We start from the raw sequence: 21002 nt of genomic DNA on the forward strand, positions 1-21002 counted from the left end.
CAGGCTGTGGTGAAACCCTCTCCCATGTCCTTTCAGGTTGGAGACCTGACCTTGAGCCAGTCCAACAGTCGGCTTCATCAAAGGTGCTAGCCAGGTTAGCATCAGATGGTCTTGGATGGACCGCAAGGCCTTACAGGGAGCACTTTGGACATTTGAGGACTGGATGTGGGAGGATGGGGTGCTCCAAACTGGAAAAACTAGTCCTAGGGATTTGGACCAGCTGACTTAATAGAAACTCAGGTCCGCTCCCCAAAGCCTGGGTGGAAGCTGTTGGGACAGGGTATATTGCACCCAGTGTCCCTGGACAGGCTCCCTTATTCTGAAACCAGCTAAGAGATTAAGAGTACAAATATATTCTATTAGAGCAGATGTTTCAACCTGGTGACTCAAATGTATTAATAATGATAGCATACAGTCCATGGAATTCTCCAGGTCAGAATACTGGAGTGGGTAGACTTTCCCTTCTCCAGGGGATCTTCCCAACCCAGGGATCAAACCCAGGTCTCCACAATGCAGGCAGATTCTTTACCAGCTGAGCCACAAGGGAAGCCCAATAATAGCACTGATAATACCAAATACATATCCTGTACTTACTATGTGCAAGGCACAGTCTGCAGCACTTTATATGGATTAACTTTTTCTAAATCCTTGTAATAATCTGTTTGCATTACCTTATTGAGTCTGTCATCTTGCATTACATGAAGCTACATACAAATTCTGGCTGTTCCACTTGCTGGTTGTGCAACCCTGGGTAAGACATTTAATTCCATGAGGCTTCAGTTTCCTCATCTAAGATGAGAACAAAAAGTGTATACAACTCATAAGGATGTGGAGAGAATTATTAGGCGACTGTGTAGCATAGAACTTGCACATAGGCAGATAACAACCTCTGTAACAAATATATATATGTCAACACACAGTTCATAGTCATCAGGTGAGTTACTAAGGGGCCTGCTGTGTGCCAAGCACTGTGCCGGGCACTTACACGAATGATTGAGTCCTGCTGAGTCCTTCACCTCCATGTCCTACCCTCCTTCCCTTCAACCACTGGGTGCCACTCTCTTTGTGACCTTCTTCCCGCTCCTTGAACATGCCAAGTTCTTGCACTGACTGCTCCCTCTGCCTGCATCTCTCTTCCCCTACTCCTTCCTACCACCCCTCACAGTGGCCGCTTCCTTCTCCTCACTCAGGTCTCAATTCAGATGTCACCTCCTCAGTGGGGCCTCCGTGACAACCTAATTTAGTGAAACACAGCCTTCTTCAACTTGACAACACTCCCTCTGTATAAAATCCCCTGTGTTGTTTCCTTCACAGCATGACACCATTTGAAATGCTTCCTAGATGAAGCCCCATGAGAACAAGGAGTCCAGAGAGTACCCTTCCACCGTCCCAGTGCTTGGGACGTAGCAGAGGTTCAGTCAACTGTTGAATAGTTGAACATGCTTTAAATCACTGTATTATATTACTGTGAACATCAACCAAAATCATGCCTATCATTCATTCAACAAATATGAATTGAGTGCATCCTATGTACCAGGCATCATTCTGGGTGCTGGGACAGTAATGGGGATCAAATGAAAGAAAAGTCTCTGCTCTCACAGAGCTTTTGTTTTGGCAGCTCTAGAACAAGATGCATGCGTGAAATATACAGCATAATATACAGCATCACGTGGTGTTTGGCGCTATGAAGAAACATAAAGCAGGGAGAGGGGAGAGCCTTCTGAGGGGTGTGTGGGCACCAGTTTCCCACTTTGCCTGCACAGAAGGGACTCTCAGTGCGTCCCCCATTCCCCTCACTGAGCCCCGTGGTACCACGGTCAGCATCTCTCAGTGGGACATCTTGGTCGAAGCCTCTGCAGCTCCAAAAGCAATATTGGCTTTGAAGCCAGGCCCAGCAGGTGGGGTCGAGGCTGGGGTTGGGATAAGTCACCCCTTGAGATGCCCTGGAGGGAGGGGGTCACGCGGCTTGACCTCTCAGGGCCTTTCCTCACTGTGGGGAAAGGGGCAGGCGATGGACTCCCCTGGCCTGGAGCTGCAACCAACTCTGGATTCTGGGCCATCCCATAACCCCCTCTATCTCAGGCAGAGAGCCAAGGTTTACAAACATCAGGAGGCCTTTGATTGGCACCAAACCCCCCAGGGTTCTGACTGTTTTTTGTTCTAAGCCACAGGCCAGGACCCTACTCTGCTTTGCCTCCAGCAGGGAAGACTGTGAGTAGGAGGGGTGTGTGTGTGTGTGTGTGTTTGACACAGTAGTAGGAAAGTGCACATGGAGCCTTGACTGTGAGTAGGTGGTGTGTGTGTGTGTGTGTGTGTGTGTGTGTGTGTGTGTGTGTGTGTGTGTGTGTGTGTGTGTGTGTGTGTGTGTGTGTGTGTGTGGTGTGTGTGTGTGTGTGTGTGTGTGTGTGTGTGTGTGTGTGTGTGTGTGTGTGACACAGTAGTAGGAAAGTGCACATGGAGCCTTGATTTCTTTTTCTCCAACAACTAGGCTTAGGCTGGGCTTGTATGAGGGAATTCAATTCAATTCAGTAAATGTTTACTGAGCACCCACTACCTTCCAGGCACCAGTGCAAAAACTAGGGCTGGAGCAACAAAGCAAACAACACCTTGGCCCCCAGAGTGGCCAAGAAACAAACGAGCAAGCGAATGTAAATGGTAGCAGGTGCTCATGAATGGGCTGGAGACAAAGCTGGGGAGACAATGAGGTACCTTCTGCACAGGATGCTCACGGAAGAGAAAGTGGAGTTTGGGAGAGAGACTGGAAGGAAGTGAAGGCAGTGGCCAGGTGAGGATGTGTAGGAACAGTGTGGCAGGCAAAGGGAACAGCAAGTACAATGGCCCTGAGTCATTGGAAGACAATTCTCCCAATGACTGCCCATTGGAAGAACTGCGTGACTGATCCAAGGTGAGAAGAGGGGGTCAGAAAGGTAAGAGTGTGAGGATGGGGCAGGTGGGCCTCTGGCCCTGAGGGAGGTGGCAACACTGGAGTGTTTTGGACAGAGGAATAATGACATGATATGAACTGGTCTTGAACAGGATCCCCCAGGCTGCTGTGTGGGAACAAGACCAAAGGGGATGAGGCAGAAGCAGGGAGTGTGGTGAGGAGATGGCCGGAATGGTTCAAATGAAAGAGCACAAGGTCCAAGTAATAGGATGCAGGTTTTGTGGTGGGGCCAGGTGGGGTGGCGGGCAGCGGGGGGGTTGGGGGTGGGGGGGAAGGAGCTAATTTCTGTGTTCTCATGAATAGGACTTACTTTTGCTAGCAAAAATTCTTATTGTATATTCATAATTTCTGGCAGATCCTCTGAAGAAATGAATGGCTACCCACTTAATATTCTTGCCTGGAGAATTTCATGGACAGAGCAGCCTGGCAGGCTACTGTCAATGGGATTGCAAGGAGTTGGACACAACTGAGCAACTTACACTTTCACTTTTTTTTCCAAGAGAAAGATTCATTTATTGTAAGTGTGCGTGCAGTTGGATGAAGTTTTACAACAAATCCACCCAAGTAACCAGCGTCAAGATGGAGAAATGGAACTTACCCCTCCCCCCCAGAAGCCCCCAGAAGCCTGTTCCATGTTTCTACCCCTCCTCCAAGGGAAGCCACTCTCCCAGCTTCCTGATTATATTCTGGAAGTAAAGCTAAGAGGATTCACTGCTGGGTATGAGGGTGAGAGAGAGGAGTCAAGGGGAGCCATTTCCTACAATGGGGAAGCTGGGTGGGAGCAGAGACCAAGGGCTGGAACCAGGAGTTTGTTTTTGAACAGACTGCATTTGGAGCTGCTTGTGCAATCCCTGGAAAAAGATAGAGACCAGCTTATCTGGGGGCTGCAAATTCAATATTTACAGGGATGAGCAGCACAAAGGTGAGAAGGTCTGGAAGTAAGAAATGTTTCACTCTCCTCTTAACTGCATCCTGAGAAGAGCAGGATGAGCATGGTGATAAAACGTGACCAGCAGCCAGCCTCAGAGCCAAGGGGCAATAGGGCAGAGTGAGGACTGGGGTGAGCTGGCAAGCACAAGCCCTCCCCACTCAAAAGGGGAAGTGTTGGAATGCGGGTCAAGTGTGGCTGGATCTCCTGACGATGTTTCCAGAGAAGTCAGATGGATGTTTCTATGAAACCATCCTAATCATTTAACACTGGCAACCAAAAAACCAAACACTCCATGGACCCAACAAACATGTCTACAGGTACAACAACCAGTCAATCCAGATGAGAACCTTCATTTCACAGATGGGGAAACAGAGGGCCAGAGAAGTCTGGGATTTTTCCTAAATTCAGAGACGAAGTCAGTGGAGAGGTGGGCCAGGTGCTGAGTGGGCTGGATCTCAGGCTACTGGTTTAATTTTGTTCACCACTGCATTTAAAAGCAGGAGTTGTTCACACAGCGGGCAGCTGCACAGGCACACATGCCAGGCTGCGCAACATGGCTGGGCTGCTGCGCTGCTGAGTCTTGTGGGCAAAGCAAGTGCCCAGGTCCAGTCTTGCACCACCTGGCTCCTGGGCACCACTACCCCTTTCAGGAACTGCCATGGCCACCAGGACCCCAGCAAAGTCACTGCGACAACAGGCAGCAACGTCAACAATACAGAGGAGAAAAAGCAAAGCAAGTCGCAGCAGCTGAAAAAGACTTTTCAAAAATATGGTGCTCTTGGAGTGTCACTGGAATCTCATTAATCTCCTTGGGCATGTTTTACATGGTTGTTTCAAGTAGTGCGGGCATGTTGGCCATCCTGCTTAAACTCAGGTTTAAAGAGTCACTGGTCCAGTCAAAAATGGCAGCCGGCACAAGCACCTTTGCGGTAGTGTAGGCCATCCATTCACACACATCCATGGGTGTGAACATCGCTTTTCACACCCAGGAGGATCAGCATTACCTTAGTTTCCCGGCCCTTGACTGTCAGATATTTTCAGAAAGTGGGAATTTTTAAACCTCCAGCTGCAAAACCTTGATGAACTCTTTCAGTTGTGGACCTGAAAACCAATTTCTTTTAAGTGACACGTTTTGGATTGGCTTTATTAATAGGATGTAGGTTTTGTGGTGGGTGGGGGGCAAGGGCTAATTGCTATGTTCTCATGAACAGGATGTACTTTTGCTAACAAAAATTCAGGGTTTCAAATCACTGTAATTTTGCGGGGGGGGGGGCTTTATTAGTTTTGGTAATGCTATTCACCACAGGGCTTGTCTGCATAATTGAAAACGTCAGCAAAACACCACCAATGAGTTGTCATCTCAAACAAAACTGTCAGCTAGGAAATGTTCTTCTGGAAGACCATTGCTGAGGGTCTGCCTGCAAAAGCCTTGGGGTTTTAATCTTTGCTCAAGTTCTTAACAGACAATGGTTCATCAAGCTGGTTTTTAAAATTCTCTTTCCTCCAGTATTTGTTGTCAAGCTGCCTGCAGCTTAGCATGCAATATTGTGCAAAACAGCTACCAGTGCTACAATTAATGAAGCAGAATTTAAGGCTTCAGAATATGTAATCAGGATCTAAATTAGCATCAACACTTTGACAGTCATTACACTTGTTTAGGGGGAAAGAAAAACAAATATTTCTGGTATGTTTCATTGATCCCCCAAACACCTTTAAATCTGGACATGATGGGGCCTGCCTCAGCTGGTTTTTCCCCGATTTCATTAAAGTAGGTCAGAATCATTTGTTTCTGTTCAGGTAAAATAGGAAACTTTGTCCAATACTAATGGCATCAGTTGGCTCTGAACACCTAGGTCCTCAGAGCAATCTGGATACTGCACTTATATGGAAAGCTGAGGCAATCTTGGCCTGACTGTCTCAGACTTCAGACATTCCAGAACTACCGTCACAAAGTTTACGTTGTGTTGCTACTTATATTTTTTGAGTTAAAATTACATATGTTAAAAAAAAGATTTTGCGTCATTCTCTAAAAAGGAAAATTACTACCAGTTGCTGTAAATGGGAGGCAACTGTGAAATAAGAATACAAGCCCAGGAGGGACTGAACCAGTTTATCAGATAAAGGGGGGGGGTGACCTGAGGCCCCTCGTTCTGTTAGGGACATTCCTTAAGAATAGAAATCCAAGCACACAGACCCAAATTGAGACTTTCTCCTTGAAATAGTTAGGAGCAGGCAAAAGAAAAGGAATTCCTCCCCTTGGGCTTCAGCATCACTGACCGCTGTGACCAGGTTCCTGCAAGGCACTTGTTACACACCCTGGGAACCCCTGTGTAATCAGTTTGTCCTGCCACCATGAATGAGGGCTTGCGTTTATCTTTTCTGGCTCCCAGATTTATTTTTATTTTGGGGGGGCTTGATTAACTACATTTGTGACAATCAGAAAACTAAAGGAACTATAAACTGATCAACCTGGTTTTACTGAGATCTGACTATTGACAGTTTCCTAGTTAGCCCTTAAATAACCCATGTGAATCAGTTATTGCAGTTAACTTTTATAAGAACCTTTGTGGGACAAATTCTCCACTTTCAAGATCTCTAAAGTGGATCCGTTATCCCTCTGCCCCCTTAAAGCAATTAAAGTGAAAGTGAAAGTCGCTTAGTAGAGTCTGACTCTTTGCGACCCCATGGACTACACGGTCCGTGGAATTCTCCAGGCCAAAATACTGGAGTGGGTAGCCTTTTCCCTTCTCCAGGGGATCTTCCCAACTCAGGGACTGAACTCAGGTTTCTCGCATTGCAGGCAGATTCTCTACCAGCTGAGCCACCAGGGAAGCCCAAGAATACTGGAGTGGGTAGCCTATCCCTTCTCCAGTGGATCTTCCCGACCCAGGAATCGAACCGGGGTCTCCTCCATTGCAGGCGGATTCTTTACCAACTGAGCTATCACCAAAAGGTTTTAAATGGCAGCATCGACTCAATGGACACGAATCTGAGCAAACTCCAGGAGACAGTGACAAACAGGGAAGCCCGGCGTGCTGCAGTCCACGGGGTTGCAAAGAGTCAGACATGACTTAGTGACTGAACAACAACAATAGGTTTTAGCAATTTAAAGTTGGGGCTGCCTTTCCGGGGTCTAATTCCAAGGACACACATACACAGCAGAGGCAGACGGTGACACCAGTGCTAGGTAACTCCTCTTGAGGCCAGGACCAGCGCTTTTGTATTGCTGTCTTTATGTAAACAGTTGGCTTTGGGTTCCTAACCACCTTCCACAAGGGGCCTCCCTACCATTCAGATCCCAAGTAACGCCTCTGCAAAAAAGCCAACAGGAATTCCTACAGGTTTAAGGGCTTAAATCTCAAACTTTGATTCTGTGTTTGGAGAAATGGGAGCAGACTGAAAGGGCAAGCAGGAAAACAAATTACCATACCACAACAGCTATCTGTTCAAGGCATAGTTCTCTTCTAAGCCCCGACTCCTACAGCCAGTGGTCAAAACACAACAGGGTAACTGGAGAGGTGAAAGAAAAAGTGTTAGCTGCTCAGTCGTGTCCGATTCTTTGCAACCCCCTGGGCTGTAGCCTGCCAGGCTCCTCTGTCCATGGAATTTTCCAGGCACGAATACTGGAGTGGGTTGTCATTTCCTTCTGAGGAGAGGAAGTCAAAAGATAAGGGAACTAGAGCATTACATGAATTCATCAGCAAAGCGTACAAATCCCTTTAAATTTACATTGTTTTCATGGAACTAGGGGAATAAAACTGATGATCCATTTAAAACATGTAATAAATAAATAAGAGCAGGCATTGTTGACGGGGGTGTGTTGGAGTCAGAATTTGAGAGAGAATTCTCATACTCCTCTCAACTTGTATAAGAAAAACCTTCCCCAAAAGCATACTTTGCAGGTTTTCTCTTGGGTCTTGTTGGCCAGAAAAAGGTCACACGCCCACTCCTGTTCCAGGGATTAATCCTAGCTTCCCTGTAAATACCTGGATAATTCGAGGCTCTGTCCAGAAGGATTAAGGGGGTGGCTTTTAGGAGGCAACAATGTCTGGCACAATCTCTACCATACAGGCTGATGACTCTGGGCAAGGTACTTAGCATCCGTGAGCCTCAGCTTCCTCACTGTCAACAAGGAGCTAAGCAAATTAACTATTGCTTCTGCCCTCGCCCCCCCACCCCCAGCATCCATTTCCTGATCTGCCCACGAAACACCTTGATTTCTCGTAGGGCAGTGGTCTCAGAACGGCAGCCTCAGCATCACCTGAGAACTTGACAGAAATGTGCCTTCTCAGCCCGCCTCAAGACATTTTGATTCTGGCAGATTAGGCCTGGGGCCAGTCAATGCACACCTGTGGGCTTATAAAGTGGAGCAAATGATGCTGTATTACGATTGCCTGTTCGTCTGTCTCTAAAAACAGTAGCAATAAAACCTACACAGTAATAACACCACCACAGTTCATTGTTACAGTATGCCAAGCACTGTGGCAGCACTCTATTTCACTGATGCTTATGGGAGGGTGTTGATGTGTGACCCAGTTCCCCCTCAAGGAAGAACCAATTGCCCCAGAAGTGATGTGGTCAGCAAGCAGCCGTCAACTGTCTCCCCTTCAGGGATCAAGTCACAAGCAGAGTGGCCTCATCCAAGCCCAAACCTTTCGGGGGTGGCCCGCCCACATCAAGGTGACGTGGGATTATGAAGGCCACTTTGGGACATCTGTGCAGGGCCACTGTAGCTGCAGGGTCCCCCATGGGGCCGGCTGAGGCTGCTGTCAGCCTGCATCTCAGCGGCACTTCTCTGAAGCCCTCCCTTCCTTCACTTCCCTTCCATGGAGGCTGACACCTTAGTAAACATCCTACCTGCTAAACTGCATTGCTTCCTGGGGATTCTGACCAGGAGAATGCTCACAGCAGGGTACCACTGTTGGTCCATTTTACAGACGGGGACATGGAGGCTCACAGAAGTGCAATGAGATGGTCCCAAGCCATGCAGCTGGTGAGCAAGGATACACGGGGTGGAAGCCGTCACACTTGTGAAGAGGGAACTGGCATCCTCTGGCTTTACCAGGATGTCTCTGACTGCTGAGTGAGGAGGAACGCAGGGGGCCAGGGCAGCATGAGGTGTGTGTGTGGGTCGGGGGTGGGGAGGCAGTGGGGAAACCACTGACTGCAGCGGTGCTGGGAGAGGTGAAGAAGGGGGGCCTCCAAGGTGGCAGGGGGACTCCCTTGTCACCATAGCTCCTTCAGGATCTGGCCAGACACAGCCAACATGCTTGGCAAATGCCCAGTGAGTGAGAACGGATGACAAAATCAAGGAGAGAAACAGACGCCCCCACCTCTGATCCGTCTTGCTCACTAGGACCCTGGGTGATCAGTGATCAGCATGGCATTCGCATCTGGACACTCAGCTAAGGTGTTGCGTGAATAAATGAATAAACTCAAGGGAGAGAGAGAGAAGAAAAGAGGAAAGCAGAGGAAGATAAGGGGGTGGGGGAGGAGGAGGACAGGGGGAGGGGAGGGGAGAAGGAAGTGAAGAGAGGCTGGAAGGGCAAGAAGTTCTAAATTCTTTGCACCCAGAATGACAGAAACTTGCGACCTCTGGTGGCAAAGGAGAGCCACTCCACTGGGTTCAGGGAAAGGGGAATTGAGTCCTTTGGAATTGCAGGGCCCTGAACTCAGGAGAGTCCTAGTTCCCAAAAAGAGGGTTGGGGGCAGGCCCTTATAAGGACATGGGCACTCAGTCAGGGTCTCCATCAGTTGGTGACGGTGGGGTTAGGAGTTAAGGATGAGTGCAAGGCCAAAGCAGCACTTAGGGCCCCCAAGACTCAGTAACTGAGACAAATATTTTAATGTGATATTTTAAACAAATCAACCTGGCAAACTATGGGCCACAACCAGGCGCCTGTCTGTGTAAAGGAAATCGTATGGGAAGCGGCATCAGGATCCAGGCTAACTCCTCGGTTACAGCAGAGACTACAGCCCACGTGCCTCAGCAGGGGCCCCACTTCCCCGAGGGCAGCTCAGATGGTTCAGGAGCATGCCCGGGTGGGGCACCTGCCAGGTCAGGCTTGGGTAACTCCATCCCGCGACCCACAGACCGGCCAGTTCTCCAGGAGATGTGGCCTGTTATCCTTTTTGCTGGACACCTCTACGCTACGTCGCAGCACCTTGCCCTGGCTCTGCCACTTACTCGCTGTGTGACCTGGAGCAAGGCGGAATTTCTCTGTGCCTCAGCTGCCTTCCCTTGAAGACAGGGCGACGTACACACAGAATTTAACTGTTCAATACAGTTAACTGTTGTTGCAAATGGGAGTTTGAATCTCAGCTCTGTCACTTACTGCGATCCTAGCACATCATACTCCACGTTGCTCAGTGTTTCCTTATCTGTACAATGGAGGTTTGCACCCGTCTGGGGGGCGGGGGGATTCCAGGGGGAATTCACACTTGGCTGCTGATGCCCTTGGCTCACTGATGCAAAGCACAGGCTGTCCCCACATGGACTTCGAGGGAGCTGGGATCGCAGAGGGTTCCTTAGCCTAGCCTCTGTGAGACACTGAGCTAGGAGAATCCACTGATCCCTTAGGAAGGCTTGTTCACCCTTGTTTCCCAGCCTGGGCCACGGACTGCGGAAGAAGATGGAATGCTCCTTCTGGGGACAGGCAGACATCTCTCCAGTCTCGGGTTGTCTCCTTCTGCCTGCCTGCAGAAGTCAGTTTTTGCCTCCCTGTTGCTGCTGACACCTCCCCAAGCTGCTGGCCAGCATGTCACATGGTTCACCATCCACCCGTCGACCACCATCCCAGGCTCAACCTTCTCGCTGCTCCCCTGCCTTCACTCTGACTCCATGTAGACTTTCTTCTACTAAAAGTAATGAATGTAAAGTGAAGTCGCTCAGTCGTGTCTGAATGTAAAGCGAAGTCGCTCCGTCATGTCTGAATCTTTGCAACTCCAATGACCGTAGCCTACCACGCTCCTCCGTCCATGGGATTTTCCAGGCAAGGGTACCAGAGTGGGTTGCCATTGCCTTCTCCAGGGGATCTTCCCGACCCAGGGATCAAACCCGCGTCTCCCACATTGTAAGTAGATGCTTTACCGTCTGAGCCACCAGGGAAGTCCAAGGAAGTAGTACCAGGTAAGTAGATTTCTTCTACTAATGCCATCCTTTCACAATACAAATCAGATGCTCCCTGTTTAAAACCTCCTGAGTTGCGTTAATAAAAACCCAACCTCGTTACCAGGCCTGGAATGACCCAGCGCTTACCCACTTCTCTGATTTCACTTCCCGCTTCTCCTCCTTGCTTGGCTGCCAACTAGTCAGTCCCACTGGCCTTGCTGTCCCTCGAGGAAGTTCCTCCTTCATCACCTTGGTACATCACGCTCCATCTGCCATCTCTTGGTTCTCTGGCACATCTTAGTTCCAATGTCACTTCATCAGAGGCTTCTCTGACCACTCCTGGCGGTCACTTGGGATCTCAGCATCCTTTACAGCCCTCATGACTGTCTGAAACTCTTAGGTACTTAGTTTGTTTCCCGAGCAGTTCACGTCCCCTCTGTGTCTCTGGTGCCTGGCACAGAGTGAGTACTAGGTATCTGCTGACGTAAAACCCGCACACGTGGGTCAACCATTCCCTCCAGGAGGCAGAGGTTAGCCATATCAGCTGTACAGTACAGGAGGAAACTGGGGCATGAGCCTGCAGTCTCGTTGAGAATATTCATTGAAAAAATCATGGTCAGCCTCTGTGGCCTTGGAATTCTTTGAAAAACAGTGTGATATAATGCCAATACATAATATAATAATTTAAAGATATGTCATAGCCAGCATCCATCTCTTAAAGGATCAGTGGAGTTAAGCAACATTTTTCATCTTTTTTTTTTTACCATACTCTTAAAACAATATTTACAATACTACATATAATGTACTCTAATATTTTCTAATCTCTGATTCCATTTCTTTTTTTAATATGCTGGTTGCATCCCACTGTATTGGTTTCAAGAAGAATATGAACACAACAAAAAAGGCTGGGTTAGAGAACTGATAAAGATATACTGCCACCAACTTAGGCTCTGTCCTTCTCTCACCAGAAGGGCTGAAAAGCGGTTCAGTGTGGTTCACTGGTTCAGTATGTGGTTCAACGTTTTGTAACATCATGCCCTTCGATCTGAGGTGTACACCTTACAACTGCAGAGAAAGCCGGAGATTTATTCTGAATGCCCAGTGCTGCCAGACATGTCTTGTGTACAGAGTGAGTGAGAACGGTCAACTGCATGGGATAATGTCTAACAAGCACGATCGCAGCACGTAATATTACCTGACCATCTTTATTTGGGTAGAATCTCATACTCATAGCCTTCCTTCAAATGTACTGCGAACAGTTTCCTGTCTGTGGTTGTCACACAGAGAAGTCTTCTAGCCCACCATGGATCTCTTTCTCCCTCTGAGGCGCACCTCATCTAATTTTTTTAACACTGGTTTGGCCTTTCTGGAGGAGGTGGAGTAGCTCTTCAGGAAGGCTTCAAACACAGTCTCAGTGTTGGGATGGGTACTGAGGAAGGCCTTCTCTAGCACGTACAGGTCAACTCCCTTGTCTTCCGGAAGTGCTGAAACAAAGCTCAGCCCAAAGTCTATGAGCACAATGTTCAGCTGTTCCAGGGGGGGTTTCAGGAGCATGTTGGATGTGGTGAGATCACCATGAATGAGGTCTTCGTCATGCATTCGAGCCAAAACCTGCCCAATTGTCCTGGCTAAGCCGAAGAGACTTTGGGGAGATTTTTCAGTCTCCAGAGTGGATTCAATATAATCTCGAACAGTCACTGAGCCTTCGATTTCTTCCATAAATAAGCAGTTGGAAGCATAGTCCACAAAAAAGACAACTGGGGCACATATTCCTGCAACCAAGACACAAGGGGTCACTGAATTAGATATTTATTTTTTTAACAGTAAGCTTAATTTTCTAGCTCAGTCAGAAAATGTTTCCCGTATGTTTCTGCATATTTTGGGAAAAAGATTTAGGAACGCCACAGTATGGTACAGCTTTACTTCTCTGGAAGTTTCTCCTGCCAGACTATGCTTAGACCACCCCACAGCTAAGGTCAGCACAGCCAAAGCTCCCTCCTCCTTTCTACCCTCTGTGATAGAACTTCATTTGTCATATTTGGCTTCCCTGGTAGCTCAGCTGCTAAAGAATCCGCCTGCAATGCAGGAGACCCCGGTTCAATTCCTGGGTCCAGAAGATCCAAAGGAGAAGGAATAGGCCACCCACTCAAGTATTCTTGGGTTTCCCTGGTGACTCAGCTGGTAAAGAATCCGCTGGCAATGTGGGAGAAATGGGTTCGATCCCTGGGTTGGGAAGATCCCTTGGAGAAGGGAACAGGCTACCCATTCCAGTATTCTGGCCTGACGAATTCCATGGACTACAGTCCATGGGGTCGCAAACAGTTCGAACACAATTGAGCGACTTTCACTTTCTCTGTCATACTTCTTCCCTAAAATACAAATCAAAATAAAGAGACAGAAGGGTAAGCACCATCAGTCATATGTTCAAACATATGAAAGCAGTTTCCTGACAAGGACACAAGCAGGAGGACAAGCAGCATGCTAGCTTAGAGATGCACCTTTACAGAGAGGAAGGACAAGTTCAAATCCCAGTTCCCTTCCTTATTAACCATGTATCTTTAATTTTTGTGATCCCATGGACTGTAGCCTGCCAGGCTCCTCCGTACATGGGACTTTCCAGGCAAGAATACTGGAGTGGGTTGCCATTTCTTTCTCCAGGGGATCTTCCAGACCCGGGGATCATACCTGGGTCTCCCGCATTGTGGGCAGACTCTACCATCTGAGCCACCAGGGAAACAGGTATATCTTTAAACTCACATGCAGTTCTCTAAGCCTCCATTTCTGCTTCTATAACATGAGAACAGTACTGCCAATAATCCAACGACTTCACTGAATTTGAAGATTCAATGAATCTTTGCTGAATGTCAATCACACTCAAGACATTTCAAGATACTAGAGACAAATGTGTAGAGATACAGCAGGAAACAAAGCAACCGGTATCCTTGATTAAAAGAACTTAGTTCCTGGAAAGGGTGAAAATAGGAAATATGAACACATTAATAACTTTGTAAATCCAAGCAAGGGCAGAGACAGTGTGCTTGCTGGCAACTGAATTTCTTCCAAATCTCCCAGCACCCAACAATATCTTGATGTACAGTAGATACCTAAAAAATTACCAACGAAAGTAACAAAGGTAGAAAGTGTAAAAGTGAAAAGCCAGTGTTTCTGAGTCAGAGGGACAGAAGCTGAGAGCCTTACTAACTGTGTAACCTTGGGCGAGTTACTTCTCCCCTCTGAACCTTGTTTCTCATCAGAGGCAAAGGTTTATGGTCACAGTGCATAATGATGTTTAGTCAATGCTATGGTTTTTCCAGTAGTCATGTATGGATGTGAGAATTGGACTATAAAGAAAGCTGAGCGCCGAAGAATTGATGTTTTTGAACTGTGGTGCCAGAGAAGACTCTTGAGAGTCCCTTGGGCAGCAAGGAGATCAAATCAGTCAATCCTGAAGGAAATCAGTCCTGACTATTCATTGGAAGAACTGATGCTGAAGCTGAAACTCCAATACTTTGGCCGCCTGATTCGAAGAACCGACTCCTTGGAAAAGACCCTGATGCTGGGAAAGACTGAAGGCGGGAGGAGAAGGGGACGACAGAGGATGAGATGGTTGGATGGCATCACTCGCTCGATGGACATGAGTTTGAGCAAGCTCGGGACTTGGCGATGGACAGGAAAGCCTGGTGTGCTGCATGCAGTCCATGGGGTCGCAAAGAGTCGGAGACGACTGAGCCACTGAACTGAACTGGAGTGTTTGAACCCAGAGAGCCTGGCTCCTGGACAAGAACTTGTAACTACATCTGCTTCTTATAAGTAAGTAATAAAAAAATAACAATGATGGAAAGTTGACACGGTACAGATGGGGAAACTGAGGCTCAGGACAGTTAAATGATATGTTCAACGTTGAGCAAAGGGGGCAAGAGTCGGGAGCTTGAACAAGGCGCCAGGCGCTCCAGGACAAATGCTCGTCGCTACAACGTCAAGCAGCTTCTTACAAGTTAATGAAAGGAAAAGGATGAAAGGATGACATTTCTTAACGGAAAACCGTGAAGAAGGAACAAATGGAGAAAATGAGTCAAATCTCCGCCACCCCCCACCCTCACCGCCCAGCTCAGGGGAGCCCGTCACCTGGGCCCCGGAGTCTCGGGGTTCCCCGCGCCCCCAAGCCGGGCCGTCTTACCTGCGCGGCGACAGCGGAGCAACGCCCGGGCCTCCTGCACCGTCCGCCGCCGGCTGAGCCGCTCTTCCAGCGTCGGGTGCCTGTAGCCCTTGGGGAAGCGGTGCTTCACCACGGCCGCGCGACCCTGGAAGCGGCCGCGGAACACGCGCGCCTCGGCGCCCTGCTTCACCAGCTCCAGGCCGCTCAGGAAGCGGCTGCTCCGCTCCCGAGCTGCGGCCAGCGCTTCGGCCGCGGGCGCCAGCTCCTCGCTCGACTCAGCGGCAACAGCGTTGGACGCCGCCATGTTTGCGTTTCCGCGTCACCGCTCGGAGCCCTTCGGCCGTCTCCGGAAACTGTCGGAGCTGCTTCGGTTCGCTCCGGAAGTTTTCGGACCTCTTCGGCCTCTCTAAGGCCGACACCTTGGCCTTGTGGAAGTGGTTCCTCCCCCCAACCTTTCGGCTCTCTTCTAAGGCTCCTGGCCTCGCCACTCGGCTCTTCGGCTATTTCCGTAAACCCTCGGCCACTCTCGGTGAGCCGCTCTTTCCATTCCTCCGGCTCTTTCCGGAAGCTCTTCGTGACTCTCGCGGTTGGCTTTGGTGGCTCCGCCTCTCAGCTCTTCGGCTATTTCCGGAAAGGTTCGGCGTCTCTCTGGAAAACCTCTTTTGGAATCTGCTCTCAGGAATCTGGATCCTGGAAGTTGAACCTCACAGGCCCTGCGTTTCATTCATACACAGGGAAGGTAACCTTTTCAAACATCAGACCCTTTGTTTTGGCCTAATGTGGCTTCCAGCACCTTTCACCAGTTCACCCTACTTGAAGCTCCTAGATAATCACGATGGTGTAATCACTCACCTGAGCCAGACATCCTGGAATGTGAAGTCAAGTGGGCCTTAGAAAGCATCACTACGAACAAAGCTAGTGGAGATGATGGAATTCCAGTTGAGCTATTTCAAATCCTGAAAGATGATGCTGTGAAAGTGCTGCACTCGATATGCCAGCAAATTTGGAAAACTCAGCAGTGGCCACAGAACTGGAAAAGGTCAGTTTTCATTCCAATCCCAAAGAAAGGCAATGCCAAAGAATGCTCAAACTACCGCACAATTGCACTCATCTCACACGCTAGTAAAGTAATGCTCAAAATTCTCCAAGCCAGGCTTCAGCAATACGTGAACCGTGAACTTCCAGATGTTTAAGCTGGTTTTAGAAAAGGCAGAGGAACCAGAGATCAAGTTGCCAACATCCACTGGATCATCGAAAAAGCAAGAGAGTACCAGAAAAACATCTATTTCTGCTTTATTGACTATGCCAAAGCCTTTGACTGTGTGGATCACAATAAACTGTGGAAAATTCTTCAAGAGATGGGAATACCAGACCATCTGACCTGTCTCTTGAGAAACCTGTATGCAGGTCAGGAAACAACAGTTAGAACTGGACATGGAACAACAGACCGGTTCCAAATAGGAAAAGGAGTACATCAAGGCTGTATATTGTCACCCTGCTTATTTAACTTATATGCAGAGTACATCATGAGAAACGCTGGGCTGGAAGAAACACAAGCTGGAATCAAGATTGCCAGGAGAAATATCAAAAACCTCAGATATGCAGATGACACTACCCTTATGGCAGAAAGTGAAGAAGAACTAAAGAGCCTCTTGATGAAAGTGAAAGAGGAGAGTGAAAAAGTTGGCTTAAAGCTCAACGTTCAGAAAACTAAGATCATGGCATCTGGTCCCATCACTTCATGGGAAATAGATGGGGAAACAGTGGCTGACTTTATTTTTTGGGGCTCCAAAATCACTGCTGATGGTGATTGCAGCCATGAAATTAAAAGACGCTTACTCCTTGGAAGGAAGGTTATGACCAACCTAGATAGCATATTAAAAATCAGAGACATTTCTCTGCCAACAAAGGTCTGTCTAGTCAAGGCTATGGTTTTTCCAGTGATCATATATGGATGTGAGAGTTGGACGGTGAAGAAAGCTGAGCGCCGCAGAATTGATGCTTTTGAACTGTGGTGTTGGAGAAGACTCTTGAGAGTCCATTGGACTGCAAGAAGATCCAACCAGTCCATCCTAAAGGAGATCAATCCTGGTTGTTCATTGGAAGGACTGATGTTGAAGCTGAAACTCCAATACTCTGGCCACCTCATGTGAAGAGTTGACTCATTGGAAAAGACCCTAATGCTGGGAAGGATTGGGGGCAGGAGGAGAAGGGGACGACAGAGGATGAGATGGTTGGATGGCATCACTGACTTGATGGACATGGGTTTGGGTAAACTCCGGGAGTTGGTGATGGACAGGGAGGCCTGGCATGCTGCGATTCACGGGGTCGCAAAGAGTCGGACACGACTAAGTGACTGAACTGAGCTGAACTGAACTGAAGCTCCTATAAAACCAATTCTATTTGGTTGGAAAACGCAGTTTCCCAAGTTTGTAGTTTCATTATCATAATTCTTAGTGTCCATATGGTCATCTCATGGCTACCAAACCTGTCTGAACTGCTCTGTATGGTTATTAGCATAACTGACACCATCTTGGGTCTGTACAGTTCCTTCTGTCCTTCCACTCACCCTACCTATGGCTGTTCTGTGTAGTAAATCTCTTCTCTGTCATCAGTGATTTTTAGGTCCAGGTGGTCTCTATGCTTTGTTAGCCTCCAAACGATGAAGACCTTTGCTGATGTACTTTTGGTTTTGCAAAAACTCATTACCCATACATAAATCCTGACTTAGGAATGCACTTCCTGTTTCCAAGGATGTACCCCTAAACCCTAGGTTAACTATAAAATTGTCCCAATGGCCTCTCAAAGGTTCAAAGTGCAGCTGCAAATGCTTCTGGATCGCTGTCCACTTGATTCTACCCTGTAAGTTACCGTATAATAAACTGATCCATTGATTACATGGAGCTGTCTGCCTTGTTTTCTGTTCTCAACATACCTTTTCAGTTTGGTGGGCGCTTTTTGTTTCCTCCAATTTCCAAGACCCTCCTTTGGAAAAATCCATTGTGCGAACATATTTAAAAGTCCCAGGCTTGCTGTAGTCAGACCGATTCTGACTTCTACCTTAGGAAATCTAGTTTAAAATCTTTCAGTGGCTCCCTGTTGTGCTTCAGATAAAGACCCATGAGGTCCTCCATGGGGCCCTGTGTCCCTCTTGCAGATTCATCTCCCACCAAACTCCCCTTTGCTCTGGGATCTTCAAATGCATTTGCCTCCTCTCAATCTCATTCTTGCCAGGCTCCCTCTTTCTCTGGGGCCTTTGCAGCTGCTATTTCCCACATCAGAAGTGCTCTTCCCTCTCTTGGCCGCCTAAACTCATCTAGGCGTCTTTCCATTTCCAGCTTAAATGATACTTCCTCAGGGAAGCCCTCCCTGACTTCTCATAGGAGGGAAAATCCAGCTTAATAATTCCTGGTGTCCTTATGAATCTCTCTTTTGTGTTGCCTTTTTGTTTGCTTATATGACTATTTGATTAGTGGTAGTATTTAGTTCCCCACAGATTGTTAATCTGAGGGACTTAGTTCCTCCCTTACTATTGCCCGGAGGCCACCCTCAATTCTTGCCACACTGGCCTCTCCATTGGGAAACTCATAACACAGTAAGTAGGTGGCTTCATCAGAGTGAGTAAGTGATCAGAAGAGGTTAGCAAGATGGAAATCACCATCTTTTATAACCTGATCTCTAAAATGACGAACATTTTAGAATACACTTTTGCTGTATTCTCTTTGTTAGAAATGAGTTACTAGGTCCTACCTCTTCTCAAGGGAAGCCATTTTTAAAACTAATTATTCTTTTAAAAAATTTTTATTTATCTATTTTAATTTTTTTGTGGCTGTACTGGGTCTTCGTTGCTGCATGTGGTCTTTCCCTAGTTGCAGTGTGGTGGCGAGTGGCAGCTACTCTCTAGTTGCGGTGTGTGGGCTTCTCATTGCAGTGGTTTCTCTTGCGGTGGAGAATGGGCTCTAGAGCACATGGGCTCATTAGTTGTGGCTCTGGGGCTTGTGGTTTGCCCCATGGTATGGGGAATCTTCCCAGACTGAGCCCAGGTTCCCTGCATGAGCCCATGTTCCCTGGTAGGTGGGCTCCCAACCACTGGACCACCAGGAAAGTCCAAGGGAAGTCATTTTTGAAGACACCTACCAAAACGCCCAATTAGAACTTCTTCTTTCTCATTTGGGGCAACCAGTGAAGAGAGATTCTCTGTTCTCTAGGAGAGCTAGAACCCGACAGCAGACCTGTAAACATCCTCCTGACGTAATGCAAGCCATAAAGATCAAAGACTTCCTGCCCTTTTAATCATATAATATCTACAAGTTATCTCAGGAATGGAACACCCTAGGCTTTTCTGTATTGCATCTCCCGGTGACAATTCCAGATGCGCACATGAAGGAGGAACTGTCACATGGCAAAAGCCAAGAGGCCTGCTTGAGCTCTTCTCCATGCCAGAAAGGCAGTGGAGTTTGATGGATAAGAGCATGGTTTTCCCATAAGCTTGACTTCAACATCAGCTGTATACTAGTGTGTGTCCTTCAGCACTCTTGATTTTATGTATTGTTTATGATGCAAGTTACTTCACGTCCCTTTGCCTCAGTTTCCTCATTCACAAATGCTCCTCTCCTAGTCCATCTGCCCTTATCCAGTCTGTCTGCCGACTTTTCTCCAGCCCCACTGCTATCACTTTAGTCCACATCAATGTCACCTTTCACCCTGCGACAGCCTCCGAAAGGTCCCCTGTTTCCACTCTTGCTCCCTATAACCTGCTAGAACTGCCCAATTATTTCTGTGTCAGTTGGAATAAAATCCCATCCTGACCCCGGCCTCCCAGGTACTTAAATGATCTGGGTTTGGCAACACATACCCTGGACCCTGGGCTTCCCAGGTGGCGCTGGTGGTGAACAACCCGCCTGCCAATGAAGGAGACATAAGAGCCTTGACTTCGATCGCTGGGTTGAGAAGATCCCCTGGAGGAGCGCATGGCAACCCACTCCAGTATTCTTGCCCGGACAATCCCCATGGACAGAGGAGCCTGGCAGGCTACAGTCCATAGGGTGATGAAGAGTCAGATACAGACTGAAGAGACTTAGTAGGCATGTGTGTACCTTGGACCCTATCTCCCGCTGTGCTCCAGAAACTCTGCCTTCATTTCTGTTTTCATGCTGCACAGGCTGTAGGGCTTTTGCGTTTGGTCTCCCTTCTGTCTGGAACCGGAGATCTAGCTCAAAAAATCCCCTCCCCACCCCCAGCTAAAGTGGCTGCCTAACCCAGCACCCTAGCTTAATTCTCTGCCTGGCCTTCAGCACTAGATGGTAGTTCTCTGGTTCTTTTGGCTATTTATCTTTCTGCTTCCCGCACCAGAAAATAAACTCTACAGGAACAGAATGAACTGTCTGTCTGGTTCTCCCAGCTCATCCTCAAGACCTAGGAAAGTGCCTGAGGGCAGGTGGGAGGTGTCCAAACCTAAGTGTTCAGTGAATGGATGATGAATCGGTGAGAGCGTGAGCGGCTGAAGTGGGTGTGTGTGTCAGTGTGGATGCATGAGTGTGTGTGTGAGTGCACACACACACACGCTGGGTGGAGAGGCCAAACTAGAGTGGACCGCAGTGATTCGGACTCCTTTCCTCTAGGAGGACAAATTGTGGGCTCCCCACCCGCAACCGGGATGACGGTGGGTGGGGTCCCAGCCAGGCCGGGCGAGAGTCCCAGGCGCACCGCTGTCCCGCCCCCCGGGTACAGGGGCCCTGAGCTGGCCGACGTGGCGGCGGCGCTACAGGCGGACAGGCGGGGAGGGAGGGACGGAGGCGGGCCGGAAAGTTTGTCCGGCTGCGGCTGCGAGGCGGAGACTCGGCGGGGGAGATGCACGCCC

The 21002-nt window shown here is 48.4% G+C and overlaps 2 protein-coding genes across 2 annotated transcripts in view; both read right to left on the bottom strand.

Moving 5' to 3' along the window:
* Positions 1–11721, bottom strand: part of SLC13A3 (solute carrier family 13 member 3) — a 99025-nt gene extending 87304 nt beyond the window's left edge. Inside the window, exons 1-2 of the mRNA XM_081559408.1 lie at positions 11134–11721; positions 672–789 (exon numbers count right to left, since the gene is read on the bottom strand). Of these exons, the coding sequence (XP_081415534.1) occupies positions 672–695 (24 nt within the window). The 5' untranslated portion in view covers positions 696–789; positions 11134–11721. The remainder of the gene's footprint in view (positions 1–671; positions 790–11133) is intronic.
* Positions 9701–15470, bottom strand: TP53RK (TP53 regulating kinase). Its single transcript, XM_081559410.1, has 2 exons — positions 15164–15470; positions 9701–12758 (listed from the first exon to the last, which is right to left on the bottom strand). Exons 1-2 carry the CDS (start codon positions 15444–15446, stop codon positions 12280–12282), a joined length of 762 nt encoding a protein of 253 aa, XP_081415536.1. The 5' UTR covers positions 15447–15470; the 3' UTR covers positions 9701–12279.
* Positions 15471–21002: the final 5532 nt, after the last annotated feature.

This window comes from Giraffa tippelskirchi, chromosome 13 (assembly GCF_054371585.1).
Source record: "Giraffa tippelskirchi isolate mGirTip1 chromosome 13, T2T-mGirTip1v1.2.pri, whole genome shotgun sequence".
NCBI classification, from domain to species: Eukaryota; Metazoa; Chordata; class Mammalia; order Artiodactyla; family Giraffidae; genus Giraffa; species Giraffa tippelskirchi.

Bases quoted from the DNA above. Each gene is read 5' to 3' on its own strand.
- TP53RK (XM_081559410.1), bottom strand. From the start codon at position 15,446: ATGGCGGCGTCCAACGCTGTTGCCGCTGAGTCGAGCGAGGAGCTGGCG. The intron at 12,759-15,163 runs GTAAGACGGCCC...TCTTGGTTGCAG, and splicing joins GCTCCGCTGTCGCCGCGCAG to GAATATGTGCCCCAGTTGTC.